This window comes from Poecilia formosa, unplaced genomic scaffold (assembly GCF_000485575.1).
Source record: "Poecilia formosa unplaced genomic scaffold, Poecilia_formosa-5.1.2 Scaffold3, whole genome shotgun sequence".
Lineage (NCBI taxonomy): Eukaryota > Metazoa > Chordata > Actinopteri > Cyprinodontiformes > Poeciliidae > Poecilia > Poecilia formosa.
This window is the reverse complement of record NW_006799942.1, coordinates 1,010,179-1,029,839: the sequence shown is the minus strand read 5'-3', so window position 1 is coordinate 1,029,839 and position 19,661 is coordinate 1,010,179. Positions and strand designations below refer to the sequence as shown.

Sequence of the window (19,661 nt, the reverse complement as noted above, 5' to 3'; positions counted from 1 at the left end):
CACACACACACACACACACACACGCACACACACACATACAGTTTGTGTAACCACATTGTTGGCAGTACCTACGCAGTTGCTCACAAATTTAAGCTTCTGGAGACAGAAAAAACCTGAAGTGACCAAAAATAAGATGAAGAAAAATAATGTAAACGAGAAACAATAAATCAGTCCCCTTGCCTCTGAGTGAACTTCACAACAGGTCTCTGTCCTGGGAAGACCTCTCCAGCAACAGAAATTCACAGAAAACATTTAGGTTTATGCTGACTGACAGTCTGGAAGGTGTGCATATAAACACTTATTCTGAATGTGGCAAACTGACCTGAGTCTGCATGTTTACAGATGGAACTGCAGCGGTTGGACGGTGTTTATTTCCTCCTGCTCTCTCATCTTAACGCAGGAAGCTCAGCGGCATGTGTTGCTGAGCTTGTAGCTTAATTAGGGAGTGCAGCAACATCTCAGCCTCTATTAGAACTTGGCACGGCTCCATTCTGGGTAATGAGAAGATGGAGCCACTGTGTTTTTTTATGTTCAGCACAGATGTGCAACTTCTTCTTCTTCTTCTGCGTTTTTAGGGAAATTCAGTGGCCAAATAAATGATACGGATTATTTAGTCTGAATACATTTTACTCCTGTTTCACATAAAATCACAAAAATATCAGTGCTGCAAAGTCCAGGGAGGAATGCTATCCCTTCTTTAAAATAAGATATCTCATATAACTCTGTTGTTTTACTAATTTAATTATGCACTGGTAATCTATTGATTCATTATTAATCTACTGAAAAATCTGATAAATAATTGATCTAATCTTAACCTTTTACAATTTACTCCAGTCTTTACCTAAACATTACTGCCCATATTTAGCTCTAAGGATGAAACTGAATAAAACCAGACTGGGCCTCTTTAAATGATGATTTATCTCAAACAAGTTGAATCGTTTTCATGCATTAGTTAAGCATGGAGTTCCTCAAGGTTTCATGCTTGTTCCAATTGTGAAAATGACCTGGGAATATTTTTAAAAACACAGATTTCTACTGCGATGCAGGCAATGATTCTCTGTTCTGAAATTAGGCTGATAAAGCCTCCCTCTAGTCACAATCTTTGGATTTGAACTTCTAAAATACTTTTAATGTGTGTGTAGATTCTAAAATATTTTCTCTATCTGGATTTAACCGTTTCACGGTTTGTCTGGTCCTTTAGCAGGACTAACCACTGCAACATCTTTTTATTTCTAAGAAAAACAAAGGGAGAGCAGTTAATTTCTCAATTTGTGCATAGGACTAAACTAAAGTTATCTTAAATTCTGATTAGATTGGAGATTTGAAGAACATGAACAAAAACCGTTTTGAAGAGATGAAAGAACTTTAATTAAATATAGTGAAAGTCAAAAAGTTATTTTACACTCCAAGTTTCAAAATAATACAAAATCAACTTCATCATCTTTACAGTAGTTTCCTCTATGCTATTCCTCCACGCTCTGATACTGCTGATAATTTTTAGGCTCACAAACACAAGCCTGAATGCAGACAAGCCCAGATAAATCATATTAATGTTGTCAGACAAGTGCTCTGGATCTTACTCGTTTAGGCAAAACCCTTTACATATATTTATTTGTGTAGGCAACAGAAAAAAAGATCCTTCTGCTTTTAAGCATCACATTTCCTTTTTTCAGAAAGAAAAAATCTGTTCTCTCTCATACATTTTCACACCCACACGGTCACTCTCACATTGAACATGACGAGTGGTCTCTAGGCCCATGATTGAGATTAAATAAATAGGTGGCTCATTTGTTTTAAAGAGAAAGTCAAGGAAAGCAAAAACAAAGTCTTACTAGGACAGCAAAGTGAAATAATAAAGTTTGTAAAAGCCTGAATAGCAGGAGAAAAGAAAGACAGGATAACATTTTTCCTTCATTTCTTTCAGGCCTTCATTAAGAAATGTTGATCCTAATTAAACTCAGTATCATTAAAGACAAGCAGAATCATAACAACATATTAAAACCTCTACATCTAAATAACACAACAAATTATGGTAACTTGAACAAAAACAATACAGATGACAAATTCAAAAATATCCTAATGTCTTCATAATAAAAAGGTACACCATGGCTTATGTTAGCTTGATTGAAATTAGCAGTGGAAATATGGCTTTTACCAGACAGACACTGTTAGACAAAAACAAATAAATTCAAATAATAAGACAGTTTTTGTGGTTTAAACCAAAGCAGGTTTGCTCCAACTTTTTAAATACTTTTCTTTCATCCCTATTCCTGATGACTTCAACAGAGGACAGGGGGGCTTCTGGTCTGAGAACATTTTATTACAAACAATTTTGCAAGTTACACAAACAGTATAAGCACATATAAGTTGTACGTTTTTGAGTTTTATGTCCAAGTAATAATTTAACCAAGTTTTTGTTGGTGCCAAAAATCATCAGCCTTAGGGATAAACAGACCAGATTGCATGTGCATTCAACGCTCCAGGTTTAAAAAAGAAATGATGTTATTAAACCAACTGTGACAAGACGTTCATAATGGTAGCATCAGATGTTTGTGTCAGTCTGTGACAAGTTAACACATCAGATAAGACTGCTTAGTCAGACAAAACCTAAAAAAGGATTTTGGCAAAATAGTGTAGTTCAGTTAAGACTGTTTTAGCAGCACACACTACCGGGTTGCAAATAGTTATTTTATTTTATTTCTTTTAAAAGCAGCTGCTTGTGAAATTTCTTTAAGACATCTCACTGATAAAGTTTCCTGCACTGCAAAAAATGTCTTCCTTTATTCTAAGAAATGAAAAGTAAATGTAAGTGCTTCGTAAACATGTGCAGAAGAAAGAAAAACGTCAATAAATTATCCCAAAACGTTGTATCTAAATAGCATATCTTATCACTGGTGTATAAAACATTAGATTTAAATGTTTTTAGAGACACAAGATTTCAGTTTTGATAGCAGGCCAAGCTCAAGAAAACTCAGTTGTTTATATCAAATCAGTTGTTGCAGAACAGTTCCTTACTGTCAATCTTTTGATGCACACATCAAAGTATTACGTATCTGTGTTGTACTTTGACAAGGCTGTGCTTAAAATAACATCTCAATTTTAAAGTTAAGCCTAAAATCACTCATACCTAGGGCAGATTTGGATTTAAAATAATTTTTTTTAGATTTGACCAACATGTGTCTTTTGACTTAAAGAGGGCCAGATAAAGTTCTGGTAACCTCAGAGACTTGAAGTGCGTCACCAAGTATAAATAATTAAATTTACTAACAGAAACATGCAGAAAGCTGATCAGCTGTTACATTTCACTGCTGTAGTGCTAATGATTTTTTAAAATTAATTATTAAAAAACTTATGCATAATTTTATACAAGCAACTTCTAATACAATCTCAATCTAATCTAGGCTGGCAAAACATTTGTTAATATTTTTTGAATATGCAGGAAAATTCTGCGTTAAGACACATTAACAGCTTTGACAAACAGAAACAATTTAGTAGAATTAAAGACATCTATACCAACAGGTGGAACAGTAACCATCGACTGTTTTGTCTCTGAACATTAGCACCTATACCTTAACTTTATTCACTAAATTTATGGCACCATATTAATGGGATTAATTAAAATGATGCAACATATATAAACGTCTTAAAATAGAAATGCTGCCACGGTGCACAACTTGTTAAAATCACACTTGCAGCTTTGAAGGATTGGAAGATTTGTTTTATGTTTTCACTTCAGTAGTGGGTGTTTAAAACTAAAACCTAAAAAAAAAAAAAAAAACAAAAACAAAAAAAAACAGGCTTCTTAAATCTGAAAGGCATTTTTTGCAGTGCAGCATGTGTAGTAAGTCAGACCACTGGCTTAATGTTCTCCTTTTGCCAATTAAACTTGGTCAGATGACAAGCACCAAAGACAGCAGAATCGGCCGGTTCATCCTGCGTAAAAACAACACGGCAAAACAAAACGACATAAAAAAAAAAGAATCTAATTCACACAAAACACTTAGTAATGGCAGCAGTCCTTTAAGACATGTTTTCCCTCTAAAAAATGAATGTGTCTGAATTTAAAACTGAATTGGGTTAGAGCAATTAGAGCTGTTGTTGGCAAATCATGATCACACCTGATGAGAGGAGCTACATTCATTTGAAGTCTTTCCTCCTCAACCTTTTGTTTTTAAAGAAAATGTATCACATGAGAACCGCAGAGAAGATGCATGAGACGAAGGCTAAAAGAAAACGTTTGAATTTTTCTGAATGGCTGATACATCAGCAGGACAATCAAAGTCCTTCAACTAAAACAATAAAGCTGGGAGAGTGATGAATGGGTAGTTTTGGCAAAAAACAGAAGAGAAGGTGAAGGTTTGGCTTGTCTGTGTTGGCTGCATCAGGCCTGTATGAAAGCATCCTCATCACCATCAGGTCCTCTTCACATTATACTCCTTCACTGAAGACAAAACTCCATAAATAGAAAATCGCTCCTGTAGGTTACATTGAAAATAAGGTCATCACATGTAGCACAAAAAAGAAAAAGAAAATCAATCTCTGAAGAGAGGAAGTGGATTCTGTCCAAAATAAATTTTTTGTGACCATGGAGAGTCATAATCTTGGATGTGGCAGTTCTCCTATAAAAGCATTACATTGTACAAAGATTTCTACAAACAGTTTTGCTGTTCTCCTTGTATTTTTGTGTTAGAAAGGGCCTGAGTTGGTTTTGTTCCTTCAGCTCTGGATGGACACCTCCATCCCCAACCGGAGTCCGTCTCGGAGCAAATCCTCCAGCGGGATCAGCGAGAGTGTGCTTGACTCATCTTACACCAACAAACACACACACAGAACCACACGCTCACACCTTTACATGGGTGGGACGATCATTCCTGGGATTGCTGCAGGGTGGAGAGTAAAGTGGAAAGAGAGAGAGAGAGATTGAGGGGTTGGGAGGGTGGAGAGAGAAAAACATATTTTCTTTTTTAATTTTCCTCAGCATAGAAAAAAGTTTCCATTTCTACATTTGCATCAATATGTTTATTATGTTTAACCATCTGTGCAGCTGGTGTGACTGAAGTGACATTTTAACAACATCAATGGAAAAATAAATCAGCAAAATCAACTATGAGAGCATCATGTTTGTCACACACACACACNACACACACACACACACACACACACACACACACACACACACACACACACACACACATTTAATTATGTGCAGTTGCCCATATTTAACTGCATGTTTGGATGTCTGCCTGACATATTGCATCATTGCATGTGTTGTCCTAAAAGCCAGCGGACAGATGTTGATGTGCGAGAACAGAGCCCTGCCCAAAATGACATACTGTCATGTTTGCTTCAACATTAATTAAACTTTATGAAACTAAAAAAATGAATAAATGTCATATATTGTCTTTAAAGTACAGTGTGTTAAAATCTGAAAACGTGTGTGTAATATCTAAAATTATTATATTATACACACTGAAGAGAACTGCATGAATTTATTTTCAGCTTATTTTACTTTGAGGTCCCTAGATAAAAATTTAGTGTCACCTTCAGAAATTAAGGCTCTAATTTAGCAAATAGAGTCGACATGTGTGTAATTTAAATTAAGTATAATTCCAGCTGTTCTGTGAAGGTGAAAACAAATGAATGCCAGACTTTTCAGGCCTTTTCAAATCAAACATTTGCGCTGTACTGTCATGCATTACTTTGTGTTGTTTTAGTACATTAAATCTGAATAAAATCTATTTAAGTTTGTGATTATAATGCAACAAAACAGTTGTTTTTGGAAATCACTATATCTATTTGCACTATGGGTTTCTCTACACTATAGCCCGGTGTTTTCTATTGATGAGCATCAACTCCCCTGCATATTTTAGGTGCAACCATAACATAGTGCACAAAAATCCGTGTGATAGGTGGACGGAGCCTGGTGCTGCAAGGTTGGAGACCTTGTCCTGTTAGGCGACGGGGCCTGGATAATACCCGTGTTAAACGGACGGCGGAGTCCAGCGACGACAGGCGCTTAAATTCCGTAACAATTCCAAAATATCTCTCTCTTTCTTACTGTTATTCAATGTCACATGCTGTTTTTATTTTGTTTTTAATTATGTAAAGCACCTTGAAATGCCTTGATGCTGAAATGTGCTATACAAATAAAATTTGATTGATTGACTGATTGATAAAAAAATAAACATTTGCCTAAAGTTTACCATCAGCTCTGCAGAAGCTTTAAGGCACAATATGCTAAGAACCAGGAATGGGGATTAGGGCACCACGACAAATTTGAAAAAAAAAAAAAAACATTTTTCAAAGTTATTTTTCACACTGAGACTAAATGCAACTTGCAGGAAGTTGGAGACTTGGTGAAATGTGGCTGGATGTGTTAACAGCATCTTTGGGCATGAGATGCGGTGAGGAGGAGATGATTTCTGTGGTGGGTTACATATTCAGCTGTCAAAAATGATTGGGCATCTTATTTTCATTTGTAAATTAAGTTGCTACTTTTGAAAGTTCATTAAGCGCTCTGGATATGTCACTTTTATATACATAAAAAAATGTTTTTTACATATTAGTTGAAGCTGCCACTTTGTTACCACAGTATGAGATGAGACAGATAATCTGTGAGGGAAACAAATCGAGCTCCACTAAGTAGAAACCAGGAGCCAGGAGATAGGTGTTGGTGCTGTCAATCACCCTCCATGTGGCGCTGCTCATTCCACCTCTCCCTCCTTGTTCTCTGCCCAGGCTAGTTAGCATAGCCACTGATGGTGGTGGATAGACATTTTTTCTGTAATGGTAAGTTGTTTCACCTCCATTATCACACTGAGCAGAAGTACAAGAGGTTGATTTACAGCGCTAAGACACGCCTCCTGGCTCTGATTGGTGCATTTCTTCAGACGGCAATAGTAGCTCAGGGAGCATGTGGAGGAAATCCATCTTTTCAAAGATGATCTATCTCATAAAATACTGTCACATCATGGTGATAGTATTATATGTTTTAACAAATATGTAAAAACAAAACAAAAAACAATTTTTAAATGAAATTATACTGCAGAACACAAACTGACCAAAAACAAACTTTAGCTGTCAAGAGTTATACATTTTAGGCCAAGCAAGAAGAAAAGCGAATAAAAACCACAGGAGGTGAGTTCAGGACAGGCCAAGCAGAAAACAATCATAAACACTGATGTGTTTTTATTCAAGATGGAAACTGCTGATGAACAAACTTCACAGTGACACAAAAGTTGACTTTTCCCTTTGAAATAGTTCAGTAAAATGTGTGCACATGTTTGTGGTAACAGTGGTGTTCTTATCATCCCTGCAGAAGTAGAATTAAAGGAGGAAACTGAGGTAAGCAAAACACTAATTGTGAAATAATTCTAACATCTAGCTACAATAAACATTTTTGAATCTGATATTTATTGAGTTAGCTTGAGTTCAACAATCTAATTAAAAACATGCCAACCTTCTGCTCCCTGAAGGACTAAAATCAGGCAACACAGTGAAGATTGTTTAGACTTTAGCAAATCCAGAAGTGAAATCTTCTACAAATTTCCAACTTCACAAACCAAAATCAAGCCTATCTACTCTGTCAGTATGCTGGAAACAAAAATGTTGCTGATGTGTTTTTTCTTTCTTCTAGAATCACCTCACAGATGTCATAGACAAGGAGCAACTTCACACTTTAGTTGCAGTTTCTTGTTGGAAAGTGTCTGGTTTGTATTTGATGCAGTTGGTGTCAGATGTAAATATTTGCAAAACGCACATTTACGTCAAGTGACTAAATTTACTCCCCTAAGTTATTCTTGTTAAAATAAAAAGGCCTTATGAAAGCAACTCCAACACCAGCAGGGCAAAACTCATCTCAATGTCTTGACTAAGTGTCGAGTTACTGTTGCAGTCATTGAGCGAGGCAGGTACACTGACAACACAAACTGTGGAGACTGTCGAACAGCTGTCATTGCTGATCACTTCCCTGTGAGCTGAACGTGTGAGATCACCCAGAGTGTGACAGAGAGAGATGTGTGAGAGTGTGTGTGTTGCAGTAAGTGGGGTGTATTTCTTTTTTCTTCTTTTTTTTTTTTTTCAGATGTGCTTTGAGGCTTCGCTTTGAGTTCCCACACCCCCACACATGCTCGCTCCACACGCACAGCTAAACAAAGTCAGCGATGTTGAGAAATAAATTCCCTGTGCCAAATGTCTGTTTCTGTCTTTGTAAATAACCAACTTCCTGCCTCTCTTCCCAGTGAGAGGAGAGGAAGGAGTTATGAGACAGATGGTTAGATGTGTAATATGAGCTGAGGAGTAAAGAGGAGGGGATACTGAGAGAGAACAAGGATGGAGGAAATTATTATGTACACAGCATGAGAGCAGCGTCGTCCAAAAGTGTTCAAACCCCACAAATTATAGTGCATTTTAATCAAATTTTATGTAGGGATGCAAGATATAAGATTATATATTTTAACAAAGTGTCACATCATATTTCCATATCATCCCAAAGTTTCATATCTGTGCTTCCCTAATTGAACACATAAAAAATAGTGCAGGAACTATGAAGTAGAAGGAAAGGTATACTTAGCTGTCAATAGTTTTTACAAACAAATATTTTGTTGTGCATTTGCAGTTATGCAATAATCTATATCTGGATAGTGAATTGAATAGTGGTCTATAATTTGTACAATATTTGGAATATTGTTGTATAACTTAACTTCACCACAGCTTTATCTCAGACCTATCTTGTGTGTCTTAATGATGCATCCTTTCCTTTCCACTTCAAACTTATGTGCTACTTTGTGTTGCACAAAATCCCAACGAAATGCATTGACAACATGTTGAAATATTTGAAGTTAAGAATCAAGAAACAGGAGTGAAAACATAGTGAGTTAGTCAGAAGTTGCGGATGCATTAAGTCAACAGAGGGGACAGAAAGGCTGAGGAACATACTTCAGGTGAAGGCCAGGCCTTGTAGAGAGCCGGCTGATGAGTACTTGCTAGAGTCCACAAATGTTTGATCTGGTAGAAAAAGGCGGAGACGGAAGAATGGGAAGAAAGGGATGTGAGAAAGGATAAACAAGAAATAAGAAACAACAAGATGAAAGGTTCGATAGCAGCAAACACTGTAATCCAGTTGTTAATCACAAAAAGAGTAACTAATTACCTCAAAGACGAAAAGTCTTTTCAAATAACCATTAAGAGAACAGAACATCATTTCAACATCTGTCAGCAGACAGTGTTTCCTGTTGCTCAGGGCCATGTGATCGCGGCCGCACTGATTCTGCTAAATGTCGCTGTCCATCTGATTTGAATGTTGTTTAATGTATGTGCATTACGATCAGTACAAAGAAGACCCACTGCTGTTCAGACTTGCTTTAAACCGTCTGGATACAAACTGTACATGTCAAAAATGATTCTCAGCTGACAGTCTGAAAAAAAAAAAAACAGCCTGGGAAACAAATATGGATGCCAGATGATGCTTTAATATTATTGTCAGATAAATCCCATGACGAAGGTGGGGGGGTGATTTATTGGACTTTCGAAGCACATGTACTATGTACTCTGTGGGAAAGTCCAAAGAATTCATAGTTTAACAAGAACAATCACAGAACGCTAAAAACACTCCTATTAATCATATTTTCCACGCTTAAAAAGTGTGAAAAGTTATTTTCTGGAAAGCACTACAAGCACAGATTATTCAAATAAATTAAGCATCATCAACTTGCTAACCCATTAAATCCAGTGTTCAAGTCAAAAATACATTTTATTAGTAGTGGCTCATCAAACGCCTAGTTTTAAATGACTCCAAATGGTAACAGGAACAACAACGTTTGATCAGGACATTCCTACTGATGCACAAATCATGCAGCCTCAATTCCTCAATACTCTACAGATAAAACTGGTGAGCTAACAGGAAAATGAAACGCAATACGGACAGATGGACGTTTCTAACTTTTATCCCTGCCAGCAGCTTTTTGAGGTTGTACTTCAGCTCAGTTATCTCTCTCTTGTGTTTAGCTGCCCTGTAATGCAGATGCATGCTCAACCTATCAGAATATCTTTGAAAAAAATAAATTTTTCAGTGTTTCATTCTAAAAATTTAAACTTGTACTCATAAGAGTTTTTTTTCCCTCGTTGATTCTGAGACGTCTGACTGACTGATAATGAAAATCCAGAATTTATGTTGTAACATAGACGGCTACTAAAAGACACCATCCATAAAGAATCCATAAAGAATGTGAAACCCCCAGCAGTTCTTACTGTAAAAAGTGGTTTATTCAAACATAGACATGGAAAATTTATTGGAAGGAGAATCTGTAGTAAAAAATGGTAGAAAGTATATGGATGACAGAGGACAATAAATCACATTATATTTTGTAATTTGCACTTTTGAGTGGGTCACATCGTGTGTTAAATCACTCTAATCCAAAGGGAATATTTAAAAAAACCTCACTGTCCTCTTTTTATTTTATAGTATCTTTTTCATTTAAATATCAAACTACCAGAGTCAGCAACTTTTACCACAATCAGAGCCATTGTGGTGAATTTTCTTTGCCTTTGATTCAGATAATCAAAATTCGCTAAGTAACATTTTTATATCCACTTCAGATTTTTTTCATGTTTAAATTAAATAAAATTTTTATTGTTTTTAAAATAAAGGAAACCATCCAACTTTTAACTAAAAAGGAATGAGGTTCAATTATTATAGAAAATGAAAAAAGTAAAAAAAAAAAAACAAGTAGTTTTTAACCAAAAGACTATTCTAATTTATCGAGACATGAGAACAGAGAGTTGTTTTAAAGGAATCTTTCACCTAAACATTCAGGAATAATTGTTTTAGAAGGAAAAGCAATAACACACAAACATATTATTGTACAAAACATTTTCACATAAGCCTCCACCTCGTACCGGAGCAGTGCGGCCGGTTACCTTGAAGTCCGTTGCCGTTGGCACTAGTGCAGGAAGGAGGAGGAGAGGACGACGGCCTCACCACCGGCGCAAAGGCGGACTTCTGCTTAACGGCCGCTGACACCATGTTGGCCGGGGAGAAGGAGAAAACCCCAGAAGAAGAAGAACAGTTGGAGGGAAGAGATGTGGATGAGGCCATAGTGGGACTGGATGGAACAACTGATGGAGGAAGAAAAGGCAAAAAAGGAGAAGAACCACTGAGGAATGGAGACCGATTCTGTATAAATCTAAACTGCAACACATTTTGTGGTTAAAATAAAAAGATTACACATGACTTAAGAGATAAAAAATGTATTGATGTGAGTTTTTTCCCTGACAGTTTATAATTTGCTAAGCGTCCTCCCATGAGCCTCATTAAAGCCCTCTGAACAGCTTGTCAATTTTTGTTATTTAGAAACAACATGTTTCATCACAACACTTGAGCTTAATGCTCTGTCGGAGTTTTTTTTACACGTATCTCTACAGATGTATCCAGTTACAGCTTTACAATGAAATATTTACAACATTTTCAAGTTACCATCATCTGTAAGATGAACAAACATAAAATCTCACATAAATAAACCTGTTAGTTCAGCCTCTTCTCATCACAATCAATTATTTTTACACCAGTTAAACCTTTAAAGGCACATTTCTTTGAAACACTCCTTTCTATTTTACTCTTTGCATTACTTTTATTTATCAAATCATCCTCTCAACAAATAGAGAGGATGCTATTAAACCCCATTGGGAGTCTATATATTTTACTTATATCCACAAAAGTTTATTATAGTGTTGAGTGGACAATGCATGTGTGCACTAACTAGCATAAGGCGAGTTGGCGGCGGAGCCATTGAGGAAAGTGGGCGAGCCTCCGAGGTTGGTCATGCCCCCGTTGTTAGCGTAGCCGTTCATGGTGCTGCTGACTGAGGTGTAGCTGGTCTGCTGAGGTGTGGAGCTGGGCACATAACCGTGAGGCGACACGCTGCTGCTGCTGCGCACAAACCCTGCAAGAAATACCAGTATAATGGAAGAGTGTGAGGACAGCCAAACAAAGTGTGGTTGATGAGGTAAAGCTTGTTGCTTGGTGTAGATTCCTGCTTGCAGAGATTAATATTGGAAAATCAAATTAAACAACCAGATTTAGATTCATTCCAATTGGATCCTAATTAAGTCAATCAATTATTTACTCCTAATTAGTAAAAAGTTGTCTATCTAAGAAAGGCTGGCTGACAGTATAAGGGCATTAACTTTGCAGAAATCCCGTCTTCATAGTATCTATATATTTACTGATTTATTTCTGTGTTTACTGTTTATTTATAGTCAATGTAGATCATTTCATTAACCTTTCAAACGGAGGAGCATTGCATCTCTGCTAATTTCCACCTGCATAATCTGTAATCGGGTATGATTTAACAGATTATGAATTGGTGAAAAGCCAGATTAAAATTGAATTACATTTATGTCGACATGTTTTGAATTGTGCCATGTGAAACGTGTACCCTGATTGGCTTGTGACGGCTCCGAGACGTTGACGGACAGCTGTCCGGTGAAGGAGTTCACTCCCATCATGCCTGTGTGCGTCGAGCCGGAGAGCTGGGTGTGTGTTCGTGGGACGCTGTAGAGAGCTTCTGCGATGTCCGCTGCTCGTTTCAGGATGATCTCCTGGGGAAAAATGCAACCGTGACACCAGTTTTAGACTTCTTCCTGTTTCCAAGTGGACAGCTGTATGTTAGGGTACGTACCTGGTTGTTATGAGGCAAACCGTACAGCGCTTCCACCAGATCCGCTGCTCTTTTCAGAATAACCTCCTGTGAAAAATGGAAAGAAAATGATAAACTATCTGAATTACAATGATTTGCTTAAAGCTCAATCTTATTTAAAACGTCGAGTGCGATTTGCTTTTTTCATCCCTTTCTGTCTTCAACCATCTCTTCATGGTAAACAAATTGCACTTCACTCCTTTTAAAATGTAGATGATCACCTGCCAACTTGAGTGCTTTTATGCAGCATAACAACATCTTGAAGTGACAGGTATTTAAAATCAAATCTAAAGTCAATCTAACCTGCAAAAAGTTTCTGGGAAGCTCATCTGCAAATTAAAATAAGCCCTAAGAGATCCATAAAAGGCCATTTGATCATAAAATGCTCTGTCTTTTTTACTCATCTCTTCAAAAGCAGGTTGAGTCCTTGATATCATTTCCTGCTCTCTTTTCTCTTTTACTATTCAGTTGGTAAAAAATAAAAGAACCTTAAACCAATCAAATATATAAGTATGTTACGTTTTTTTGTGCCAGCCTTTTAATCTCCACAGCTTTAATATGCTTTTATGATTCCTTTCACCTTTTTCTCCATCCATTTCTTTGTCCCCTCCTGCTTTCTCTATCCTCTCCACAAAGTTCAAGTTCTGCTGTTCTCGTCCTCCCTGCTTGGTACCTTTATTATTCCTCTCCTCTGCTCACCTCTGAGGGCCCGCTCCGAGGTCGAAGGTGTCTTGTTTAACAGTTAATGTGTTGTCGTTCTCACAGCATGAGGTGACGGAGAGAAAATGACTCTGTACTTCGCAGAGTTAACCTGCACTGTGTGACACTCTCACACATGCTTCGCCTCATGTGTGCTCTCCTGTGAGTTTGTGGCGGTGGAACATATTGCCTTTCCATCAGTGTGTGCACGTGTGTGTGTGTGTGTGTGTGTGTGTGTGTGTGTGTGTGTGTATGTGTGTGTGAGGATATGAAAGGTCGCACAGCCAGTCAGCAGATCTTATGCGCCTGTCAACTGAGCTAAATTCAATCTTTTACAGATTATTATATTCTTGCAGCCTCTCTGTTAACCTCTTATTATTAGGGCTGGCGAGTTGAACCACACACACACACGCACTCACACACGCAGAAACCCGATCCCGGGCGGTGAAGTGGTTCCGGTAAAGCCAGTCACTGATAAACGGGAAGGAAAGATGATCCTCTGGTAACATCATCATCATCAGGTCTGCAGTTTTGTGGAGCTGCATCATTCAAATCTTTTCACTGCCTAATGCATTGCACTTTGACTTTTTTTATTTTTATCTTTTATTTAAAGTGAAAATCCATCAGCTAATTAATTTCTTACATGTGTATTTGTAAATAAGAAGCATTGTTTAGAAGGAAATGTCTAGCTTTAGTCCCATATTTAGAATATTGTTGTCTCTAATTTATATTCCCTTAATTATCCTCCATAATGCAGATGAAGTTGCTCCCAGCTGCATTGTGCTGATGCAACTTTGAATGGAAAAAAGATTACATTCTGGCCCGTAATTTATGTTTTAGAGCTGATTAAACTGAGAAATACCTGCAGCAAACAAGAAACCATACACTGCAAAACCAAAACTGAGCAAATGTTAAGAAAATTTGTGATTCAGGCAAGCTTTTTCCATTTGAATTAGTAACATTTTACCACAAAAATGCATGTTAAAATGTCAGTGTAGCATCATTCAGATATTATTCCAGACATTTATTTAAAAAACAAATGAAACAATTATTCTACAGCTTTAATCTCTGCTTTTTATTCATTTATGTTTTCTTTTTAATTTAGCGGATGTTAACCTTTCTTTCTCTGTACTGTGATCCGTCTCAGGAAAATATGGAGAAAACGGAGTCAGACAGAAAAGACATTTTATTGGAAGAGGGAAAAGACTCACAGGAGCTGTCAAGGTGCTTTTAATGTCTGATTTATGAGCTGTGCTAAAATGATAACCATACAATATCCACACACACATGCTGTATGCATTATGACTAGGGAACGTTGGGCTGGGGTCACATGTGTGTGTAACGTGCATGTGCCTAACAAGCACATACATGACACATATGTGACTTATTTCTCCCTAATGCTGGTACATTAGCAGCTTGATCCGCATCTAATGGGCCATTAGGGATGCTGTACATGGAGGGTCACCCTTCCCATAGATATGATGTCATGCTTTTCACGCGGGACACAATTGCACACATAGGAAGTGGTATCGACATGTGTCCACAAATTTTCTTTGGACATCATCTCTGTGTTGTTAGATGGTGGTTTCAGATTTCATTGCCTCTCCCTGGTGGTGAAGTCGATTTAAGTGCATGAGAGTCACACGTCTCAGCACTGCATGTATGTTGGAAAGTTTCACGTTCGGTATATCTCCACGCATCACCTGCATTACTCACACTCATCCAGGATTACTCATCCTGATGCTGCCAGTGATGTGACCTCGTGAAGGTATGACATCAGTAAAATGAGGTGCATAGCGATGTCAGCTGCGTGAGTCACATGAAGAAACCACCCATCCCTAACCGGACCGCTTTTTTCTGCTGATGCTACTTTGTCGAAACATCACTCATCAGTGGTCTGCCTATATTGAGTTTATTGGTTTTATACACTAAACTGGAGGCCCAGTGACAGCTCACAGTGTTCTTCCACATCAGGACATAGTATACGTTACTTTTGTTGTGATGTATTATTTCAATGTTTCCACGTTCTCAAAGAAAACCTTACAGTTGGTTGAAATTAATGCTAATTGCTCCTGGAAGGAGAAATCCTGTTCCCCGCCCTGGATGAGTCCTTTGCATGAACTTTGTGTAAAATCCTGATTGAGTCAAAATCTTGTTGGAGCTTTTGGACACCAGGGACTTTTTCTTTTTAACTTGTCTTGCTTTTGGGTTCCTCTTTAACAACTGTTTTATTTGAGTTTATTTTACTGTTGGTGCCTGTGTGTGCTGCTCAGATTGAACAGAAACATACCAAATACTACAACGATCTGGGATTTTCTGACTTTGAATTAAGTTTTAAAAATTCTCACTTTTATTGCTCTGGTATTTAGCTGACAGAAATAAAATCCCTGCTGCTCTGGAAGAGGAAACGTTTTGTCTGATTTCATACCGTGAGAGAAAGAAACACTGATGTGTAACATGCAAACATCTGGTTTCATCTGTGTATGAGCAAATTAACATTGGAACTGTTTAGGTAAAATTATTTGGTGACACCTGATGATGTATCTGCTTCTTAAAGCAGCTTCACTGTGAAACATTTTAACAGCTACATGAACCACGAGTCGAACCAGATGAGTAGTTACGTCACTGTGTCCCAGTATAAAAACAGGGTAAGGTGCAAACTGTGTGTCTCAGATATGGATGGATGCTGAGGAGATCACAGTGACACAAACTGGCAGCTGAACCTGTGCCTGCCTGTGTGTGTTGCCAGTAAAATCCCCTGAATGTTCATTGAACAATTATAGAATCGGCTGTTCACTGGTAATCCTCTCTCACACTCCACTGCTCCGTCTGTCTGTCGTCTGTGTGGTGCCGCCAACACACTCTTAGAAATTATACATCGACTGGTTGACACTCGACAAGCAGCCAAAACTGCATTTGATGCCAGAGAACAGAATCGCATAATCCAACTTTTTCACATTAAACAAAACGAAAAAAAAAAAAAGAGAGTCACAAAACTGTTGCAGTACGGCTATAAAAGTTACAGTTCTTCTTTCTGATGCCTTCACAGAACTTGGAACAAAAAGTATCTGGAGGAAAAAAAACATCTAGAAGCAATACTGTGTTTGGGTCCGGTTATAGTCATCATTCAAACACGGGGAAAACCTGATCCCTGATCGATTTTTGTATTTACAGCTGCATGACTATTCTCATTGTGGCTTTGCCTGGAAATATCTTGGGTGACATCATGTTGCTCAAAATAAAATTCACAATGGGAGAAAAAAAAATGAACCAAAAGGATAGTTTACAAATGTAAGAAACTTCAAGCTTCAAATGCAAGATTAGGATTTTACTCTGTCAGTTGTGCCAATTTCTGTAGTGCAAACTTGTATTGACCCCCAAAAGTTCAAAACCTGAAACTATTTTCTGCAATAAAGAAGGATTTAATTAAAAACACAGCTGGCCTGTGGAATCAACAAACCATTTAAATAGAAGCTGCATGATAACATGAGGTAAAGAGAATCCATGATAAATCCATGAAACAGATCAAACATGGTGCAGTGGTGAACCTTTCCAAGAGTTTTCTGCCTACCAAAATTACCAACATCTCAACCAAACGTCATAAAACAGATGATCAAAAAGATCACAAATGACTTGAATACCAAAATAGTGACTTTTTTGGTGGATTGATGAGAAAAAATGGGAATGTTTTAGAAAGTGTTGTTACATCCGGTATAAAAAAATACACAGCATTACAAAAAAAGAGAGAACATCATGGATAGATACAACAAATAAACATGTTGTTTATTTGTTGTACTTCTTTATGAACTAAATGACTTACCTTAATTTATGGAACGATAAATAATGCTCCCTACTTTGAGGAGAACGCCTCCCCTTTACTTTGCAAAATAAATGAGCTCACTTCATTGTACATTAGTTGTGACTTTAAATTGTCCGTTGAGAGTTAAACACACTGCATTGTGGGTAAATCTAAACAATATACACATTTATTTATTTGCCTTGTTGCTGGTGCTGCTGAAACAAGGCATTTTATGGGGGCAATTACTTTTTTAAATTGGAATATGTTGGTTTGGATTATGTTTATTTCTCAATAAAGGGCCAGTCTGATAACCTGACTGGAAAGTATGATCATGTTTTCTAAGAGTGCGTCCGCTGGGCACAATGATGGGGTTGCTTCTTCTCTCCAACTACTAACATATAAACATTTAAACACAAGAAAAATTGGCAGAGCCGATAGAGATGTTTGACTTTTTCTGACCTTGAGTTTTAATTTCACACCCTGAAGGAAAGGAGAGCCCCATCAGTGAGAAACACAAACCCTGGCCACGTATATACAAATAAAAAATCAGTAAGAACACAGGGTTTACATTTCTGCAGATGCAGACATTTACAGTATTGGTTTTACAGACCGTTTTGGTGTGTTCTGGGTTGCACACATTCCCACAATCATGATGTACACTGTGTGCAATTGATAACACATGTGGAGGGATGCAGGGTGTTGGCACGACTGTGTTGACATCAGAGCATCAACACATCATCACATCATGACCAGGGCCCATTATTTCATGATGTCACACCAAAGACAGCCTTTCTTGGTCCAGCTCCAAAACAAAAAGGACTCATCCAGCAGCAGCTGTTTCAGGAGACCGCCAAACCACCCCCACCTCTCCCAAAAATTCAAATTTCAATCAGGTTACGGAGCCCTCACATGAAAACAGCCGCGCCACGAGGAGAGTCCTCCTGCATGTACGGATCACGATGACGGAGTTTGGTATCAAAGCACAGCTCATCGTTTGTCGTTAATTGTTTACATCTGCTGATCTTCTTCTCAACACTTTGATTTTCAGCCAAAAAAAAAAAAATCAAATATGTCTCTCTGATCTGGAAAAGAATCAGTCGCTCTGTTTTTATGAAGCTCATACACTGAGAGTTCATCTAGAGGTAAACATACAACCCACTTGAGATTTGAAAACAGATATTTTGCTTAGCAAAATAAAAGAACACAAAAATATCTTTGTAAGTATTCTGTCCTATATGTTCATCTCGGCAGGTTTTTCTTTGAATGCAAGGCTTTCTAACACAAATATTTCCTTTTTGTAGAGTCATATTTTTCTTAATAAGTTTTTTTTTTTTATCTTAACTTTGGAAAAAGATCAAGCTGAAAACTTTTGCTACCTTTGGAAGCCTTTCAGGGTCCCCAGGGTGCCGAGGGATAACCTTCTGAAGCCTCTGAAAACCATAGTCAATGGTTGGTTCGTTCAGTGCTGCAGAAAAGAGAGGAATAAAAGAGGATGAGTAAAATAAACTTAATGGAGATGACAGTAAACAGTCCATGCTTCTCTCTGATATTATATTTCATGTAAGGGCAGATATGTAGGATTTTGCATGACGGCTCCAGTAGCTTGAAAATTAAAAGCATTTTTTTCCCTTCCTCATTGTAACTGCGCAAAAACCCCAAAACATTTTTGTTTTCTTCTGAACAGAGAAACTCAAGTAATGGTTTTATTAAGTCCAAAGTGCAAACCTGACAACAGACAATAGTTCTTTATATACCCACAGGATGTCCAATAAGACTGGTTTTACTTCTCAGCAGGTTTTACTCTAATGATGTTTAATACTTCATAATAACAAGGGGACTTATTACGTTCTGCTGCAGAAAAAAGCAAAGATTTCTGCAGGATAGTCAAAGTATGCATCATATCAGTTCTGTCAATTTGCCAGTTTCAGTGTCAAATTGTTTTTGCAGAAATAAAAACAAATAACTTAAAGTATTGCAAGTGCAGCACAACAAAGATTAAATACAAGAAACAGTAATAAAATAACTCCTAAAGCAGAAAAACAGAATCTGAGAAATAAAATAACTGGAAAATTGCTAAAGACAAGAAAAGCGGTGATATTACTTAAAATACAAAATATAATGCAAGACAGAGACAATAAATTAACATAAAACACAAATAAAAAGTAAAAAGAAAGAGGGCATTATAAAACTGTGTACAACTTGCTACCAACCATTTTAGCGACGTTTTGCCAAGAAATGTGTAAAATAATCTGAACGTGATGAAAGAAAAGTATGAATAATTATTTACAGTTCAGGATGTGAGACAAAGGATCTCAGTTTGGCAGTATTTGTTAAATGAGAAAAACAGGAATTTGACATTTGCATCCAAAGTGAAACTTGAGTTAAAAGTCAAGCCAAGATTCCTAACAAGATTTTGCCAAAGTACACAGAGGTACAAGATGGTAATTTGTCATCGTTCCAATGTTAAG

The 19,661-nt window shown here is 37.3% G+C and overlaps 1 protein-coding gene across 1 annotated transcript in view; it reads right to left on the bottom strand.

Moving 5' to 3' along the window:
• Positions 1-1,350: 1,350 nt before the first annotated feature.
• LOC103141892 (EBF transcription factor 1) overlaps positions 1,351-19,661 on the bottom strand; it is a 100,055-nt gene continuing 81,744 nt past the window's right edge. The window contains exons 10-16 of the mRNA XM_016672847.1: positions 18,570-18,658; positions 12,678-12,743; positions 12,435-12,597; positions 11,757-11,939; positions 10,918-11,115; positions 8,938-9,006; positions 1,351-4,880 (exon numbers count right to left, since the gene is read on the bottom strand). Coding sequence (XP_016528333.1) covers positions 8,939-9,006; positions 10,918-11,115; positions 11,757-11,939; positions 12,435-12,597; positions 12,678-12,743; positions 18,570-18,658 — 767 coding nt within the window. The 3' untranslated portion in view covers positions 1,351-4,880; position 8,938. The remainder of the gene's footprint in view (positions 4,881-8,937; positions 9,007-10,917; positions 11,116-11,756; positions 11,940-12,434; positions 12,598-12,677; positions 12,744-18,569; positions 18,659-19,661) is intronic.